The 6,101-nt window shown below is 30.1% G+C and overlaps 1 protein-coding gene across 1 annotated transcript in view; it reads right to left on the bottom strand.

Moving 5' to 3' along the window:
• Nucleotides 1-4,237, bottom strand: part of LOAG_18613 (CBR-NSF-1 protein) — a gene marked incomplete at its 5' end in the record, with an annotated part of 7,689 nt that extends 3,452 nt beyond the window's left edge. Inside the window, 9 exons of the mRNA XM_020451276.1 lie at nucleotides 364-587; nucleotides 902-1,043; nucleotides 1,179-1,311; nucleotides 1,443-1,585; nucleotides 1,676-1,764; nucleotides 1,871-1,929; nucleotides 2,848-3,005; nucleotides 3,570-3,785; nucleotides 4,137-4,237. Coding sequence (XP_020304956.1) covers nucleotides 364-587; nucleotides 902-1,043; nucleotides 1,179-1,311; nucleotides 1,443-1,585; nucleotides 1,676-1,764; nucleotides 1,871-1,929; nucleotides 2,848-3,005; nucleotides 3,570-3,785; nucleotides 4,137-4,237 — 1,265 coding nt within the window. The remainder of the gene's footprint in view (nucleotides 1-363; nucleotides 588-901; nucleotides 1,044-1,178; nucleotides 1,312-1,442; nucleotides 1,586-1,675; nucleotides 1,765-1,870; nucleotides 1,930-2,847; nucleotides 3,006-3,569; nucleotides 3,786-4,136) is intronic.
• Nucleotides 4,238-6,101: the final 1,864 nt, after the last annotated feature.

Below are 6,101 nucleotides of genomic sequence, written 5' to 3'. Positions count from 1 at the left end.
ATATATATATAGCCTGGAATATATGCATAGCCTGGATACAAACCGGACACACATCTTTCTAATTTATGACTGGACTTGCATGAGTTATTAAAAGTTATGCCTTGCCTTAAATATATCTGTCGTTATTTTGAGAGCAAATATTTTACATCTGCACTACCAAATATATAGTATTAGTCTAGCACTACCCTCATATATTCAAAAATTAGGTCAATAAATCGCCTAAAATGTTCATGATTTTCCTTCAAATGTTCATCAGTTCGGCAAAATTGCTGAAATATAGAATTTTTTTAAATTAATAAATCAAAAACAGGAAAAAAAACTATTGAATCAAAAAAGTTCAGTGATGTAAATCCTTGAATATACCTCATCCTAGCAGTGTGGATTTTCAAAATTTGTAAACGACCGGCTTCATCAGGTAATGAAATTTCCATTTGCACTTCCATTCGACCTGGACGTAACAACGCTTCATCGATCATATCTTTTCTGTTTGTCATACCAATTACAAGAATGTTATTCAGCTGATCAACACCATCCATTTTAGCTAACAGCTGGTTAACCACCGTATCGTGTACCGCTGTAGAACCGGCCTATATACTAAGTGTGTCAGAAATTCATTAAAGTTGAACATTTCTTCGCGGATATAGAAACAATGAACCACCTACACACGATCAATGGAAGAATTGAAGTAAAGGGTTAAATAACTAATACAAATGCTTTCATCGAAAAGATAAGGAAAGCAGTCAGCAGTAACGGTGACATCCTGAATAAGACTGCACACAATATGCGGACCATTCAGGAATATTAAGTGATGAAATTACCTTTCTCAGCTGAATTTCAAAATAAAATAAAACCTTATACTGAACAGGAGGATTTTCAACAAAAAGAAAAAAATGCTACATACCACAGAACCACGCTGCTTACAAATAGCATCGATTTCGTCAAATATAATTATGTGCAATCCTGAACTAGCACCACATCTTTTCCATTCTTCCTCGGCATCAGCAAACAGCTTTCGGATGTTCGATTCCGACTCGCCAACATATCTATGAATAAAAACTTAACTAACTAAGTCTGTTAGCTTTTGAATTAAGATATTCCTAATTTTGATCAATTTGATTAGTACTGATGAAAAGAACAGTCTAAAACTTCATCAACATGATGGATTAAATAGATCTCACTTATCTAGAATTTGTGGTCCATTGATGATCTTAGGTTCCCGAGCATTCAGCATTTTCCCAATTTGACGAGCCATTAACGTTTTACCGGTTCCTGGTGGACCATAAAGTAAAATACCTCTAACATGCTTCATGCCTGAAATTATGCACTTGAAGTACGCAACCATTTTAATGAATATCAAATTCTTGGCACCTTAACGACAGTTACTTATCAAGTAATCTGAATCCTGTAAAATCACTAATATGAAAAACTGTTCACATCCTGACCTAATTGCTCAATAAATTCAGGTGGAAAGACACGTGAAGCAAATGCTCTTCGAAAAATGCCGGAAAATTCCTTATCCAAACCACCAATCCCCATTTTCTGAAAATCCCAATCTGGATTGATGATGGAACGATACGCTGACTTCCTGAAGAAAAAAGATTTTCGGGTATAATTTGAAGGCCTCAAATTTTTTGAATTTTACTTTCTTAGTTTTCAAAAGTATCAGAAACAATACCCTTTGCTCTTTCCGACCAAATTTAACAACGATTCCTCCGCTTTATCGAAAACAATAACAGAGTTTGGCAAAAGCTGCCCTGCATCAATCTGCAAAACATGAGATTTAAACGATTTCCTGATATTTGCTTAAGAGAAATAATGAATATCTGACAGGCTAAATTCAACACAACCACTAAAACAGATAGCCTTTAACCTCAATGGGTTTCAAATTAGCGACAGCCTGTGGATTTGTAGCCAGTGAGAGGTCGATACCTGAAATTGAAGCAGTAATAAAAGTGGGATAAAAGTTTAAAATTTTGAAAACTAATCAATATCAAATCAGTTATCCGATAATCAGTTATCCGAGCTGTAAACAATCAAAGGGAATATACTACAAAATAATTCGAATCACAGTATTGACAACGTTGCAGATCGTATACTGCCGAATGATATTTGATTATTCAAGATCAAAAACAAAGTAACTAACAATGGGAAAGAAATTTCAAGGTGGGAGATTTCTTCGTAATATAAGAACTTAGAATGGGTAGTTTAACTATCATTAATGCATTAATATGACTGACAGTAATGTATTGAGAAGAGAGTGATCACGTTATTACGATGATGTTAAAAGCAAAAAGATTTCAATCTTGTTTTTATCTAAGGATCTCTTTATCATGCAGGAAATCTCTTGCGTGATGAATCGTCTATAAATGACGACAGCCGTAAATCCCTGGTTAAATTCTAAATTACTTTAGTTACACTAATTCTATAGAATTAGGTCAGTCTAAGAATTGGCAGTTTCGAGATATTAAGATTACATTATGGAAAATGTAGCAAACATTCAAAAGCCTACGAGATCTTCTACTGCATATGTAAAAACAGGCAGAAAAAGTGCAGTATTCATCAGAGATGGAAGAATAAAAACTATACAGATGACAAAAATGACATTGTAGTTTTGAAATAAACCTGCAAAAGACTTATAAAAGATGGCAGAACAAACGATTACCTGACAGTAAGCGTAAGATGAGATCTTTCTGATTAACTACTAAATGGATAATTAAGAAAACTTCAGTTCTGTGGAAAATTCAACTATCATGTTGGGAGTTAACGGAACGAAATTAAGATTATTGACATGTTATACCAAACTCCGAAAATTAAACTGAATATCTGAATAAATTCAAATTTACTTACCAAGTATTGATGTCACTGTTAAAGCCAAAGTATGTGATTTCCCTTTATCATCATCAAATTTAAATACCAATAATTCACCACGTGTAAATGCATGACCAGAGAACTGGATAGAAAATTCACGGGCCATAAAATCTGTATTTAGTGGTTCAGATGTTTGACTGAAACAATATCATAAGCGAGGTTTCGAGTTTTTCGAATGATAAAGTTTGTAGCAAAGTGTTGCACACATAACATTAAATATAAAGTAATAACCTAAACAAAAAATGACATCAAAAACCAGTAAAAATTACTCGCTACCTAATCTCATTGATAAAAAAGAATTTCTGTTCTGGAAATGGTTATATATACTATGATATGATTGACAGAACTGCAAAGAATTATGATATTACAGACGAATGACAGGAAATAATGATCGAAAAGAATTTTAAAAAGTCATTTCATATATGAATAAGAGGTAATGATGACGTTTAATAATGTTGTGAATTCATTTATAAGTTATAACACACTCACAGAATCAATAATGAAATCTGCGAGAAACAATAAAACGTTGGCAATAAAAGATCAGAAAAAAAAAAGAAAAAATTGATTACGATGCTATCATTTTTACAACAAAAACAAAAATCATTATAACTTCTGTAAGAACGGCGAATAAATAATGACCAAAATAATTTGAGCAATTTAAAGTTTTGAAATTTTAAAAATTCCTTGTTGGATAAGCTTACTTCTTCTTTGACTGAAAATCAGCAGCAAAAGTAATTGATCCGATGAACTGATTGTTATTGAAACTGAAATGTTGCACTTCCACTTCCTGATCCAATGATAATTTCGCCCATTTACGCTGAGGAAGAGCGAAAGCAATCTCATCATTCTTTAACGATGGATGTTTCCGAACGGAAAAAATGAAATGATGAGCAGGACCAGTCTTTACCAGTATATGCCTGAGTAAATTAGAAACTACAAAATATAGATTTTCAGATGCTAACTTTTCCATTCTTTCTTACTATTCCATTCATTATATTCTTTACTAATTTTCAACACCAAATATAACCATTTCACTCTTATTAAACAATAAATAATCACAACTTTTAGTAGATTTTCTTACATGCGTAACCATTCAAAGATACTTCGGGTATCTCTGCATTAGGGCAAAAACATGCTTTACATATGACCTCTGACATTCTTCAATTATAGCGGCTAAAGTATGGTTAGGTTATTAAGAGTATGCACTATTCTCTTCATAATAACCTCTTCACGCTTATGGTAAAGAATGAAAGGATAAAATTACTTACTTAATTTCCATTCCATTCAATGCATTGGCATTTAAAATTGCACAATTTGTTAATGCTAAATCATCTGTGGGACATTTTCGAACTCGCATTTTCATCATCATTTTTGATTCTGAAATACAACAGAAATATTATTTTAATTTTATACTTTCCATTTCTTTTTACTGATAAACACAAAAGTAAATTTATTCCTTTATAATACTTAGCTTGTAATATTTGATTTTACCAATCCCTTCTACATGTTTCATAAGCATTATAAATATCACATGTATAAGTATCACATACATAAGTATCACATTAATTTACCACATCTATACGTATGCACGTATGCATGTCTTTCAATGTCTTTCACGTATGCATTTTTCATGTTAATTAACTATTTTCCAATAAATCTGTCTAAAGTGTTATCTTTACGCAATATTTATAACGTACAAAGTTGTTATCTTTATAAAGTTCTTTATAAATGCAATCTTAATAAAGTACGAAATTGTGGCGAAGTTCGCATAAAATTGCGGCGAGGTTCGCATAAAGTTGCGTCAAATCAGTACAAAAAATTAAAATAAAAATTGAAGGAAGAGAAGCATGGAAAGTATAAAGGAGAAGGTGAGGAAGTAAAACGATCAGAGAAATGAGTTACAAAGAAAAACATGGATGTCATCAAATTTTACAATTCGTAAAATCAAGAAATAAGTCAACGTTCAAAAAATTAATCATAAATGGGCTTAGGAGCAAATCGCTAAAAATTAACCAATATAAATTGATATAAACAGTGAATGATTTGATAGGATTCATAAGATAGGATAAGATTTGATAATGAGATTATCTTTAATATACCTTTCCACCACTTAGCTTATTATCAAATTAGCTAATTATCAAATTTGAAAATATTTTGGAAATAATTTTTTTATGTTTCAAGCTTAGATTCTAACTCTTCCATTTAACCTCATATACCGTTAGCAATGATATTGGTAATTGTTGAGATAGGATTATTCAAATTTTTAGCTAACTAAAGCTAACAATACCACCAATCGATGAAGTGTAAAAGATTTTAGTTTAGCTAATTAAAATGATTCATTATTTCTATCTTCATTTCATTACTATTTTTCGTCATTTAAATTTATTAATTCAGTGGAAAAAATTTGATGATGGTAATATTTGAAGAGGAATTGAAGAAATGGAACAATTAATTAATGATACAAGGTTTAATCCATCATTTATAATTATAAATGATGAAAATGAATTAGAAGAGAAGGGCTATTAAGTTAATTAATTACTCAGCCCTTATTACATTTTCAAAGAAGAGAAAAGAAAAAAATGAAATAAACAATCAATTCGAATGTAATTCCATATTGCTAATATTTATGAAATTAACAATGGTATAATAATGTGATGAATGAATATTGTCGCATGATTTGTCGTAAATTATTTGCTAATTATCATTGCTATTATAAGTTCGAAAATAAATGAAAAGTAAAGACTTTGTAACCTTTGACCTTTGTGAATTATTCCTGTGTCTTATTACATGGGAGTTCTCGTAGCTTTAAAAGTTTCATAACTGTAAATGTAAAGTTTTTCATTTCCTATTTCAATATGCATTTTGGTATCAAATTAAAATTCACATGGGACATTAACAATGATAATAAATGAAATGATGACATTCAATATTGATGTCACCAATATGCTATCATCATATCATTTCATTTAAATGAATAAGTCATACGAAGTGAAATTAAAATTTAAATAGGATGAAAAACTTGTTCCTAAAAAATATGTATGATAGTATTAAAAGTAATCATGTTATCTCATCCATTCCAATATTTCGATATTTTGAAAATATATAATTAAACAATTAATTTGTAAGAGAAAAAAAATATATAAATTACCATTATATTCTATTAAGTATTATATATATATATATATATATATATATATATATATATATATATATATATATATATATATATATAT

This window comes from Loa loa (genome assembly GCF_000183805.2).
Source record: "Loa loa unplaced genomic scaffold supercont3.399, whole genome shotgun sequence".
Lineage (NCBI taxonomy): Eukaryota > Metazoa > Nematoda > Chromadorea > Rhabditida > Onchocercidae > Loa > Loa loa.
This window is presented reverse-complemented; position numbering and strand designations above follow the sequence as displayed.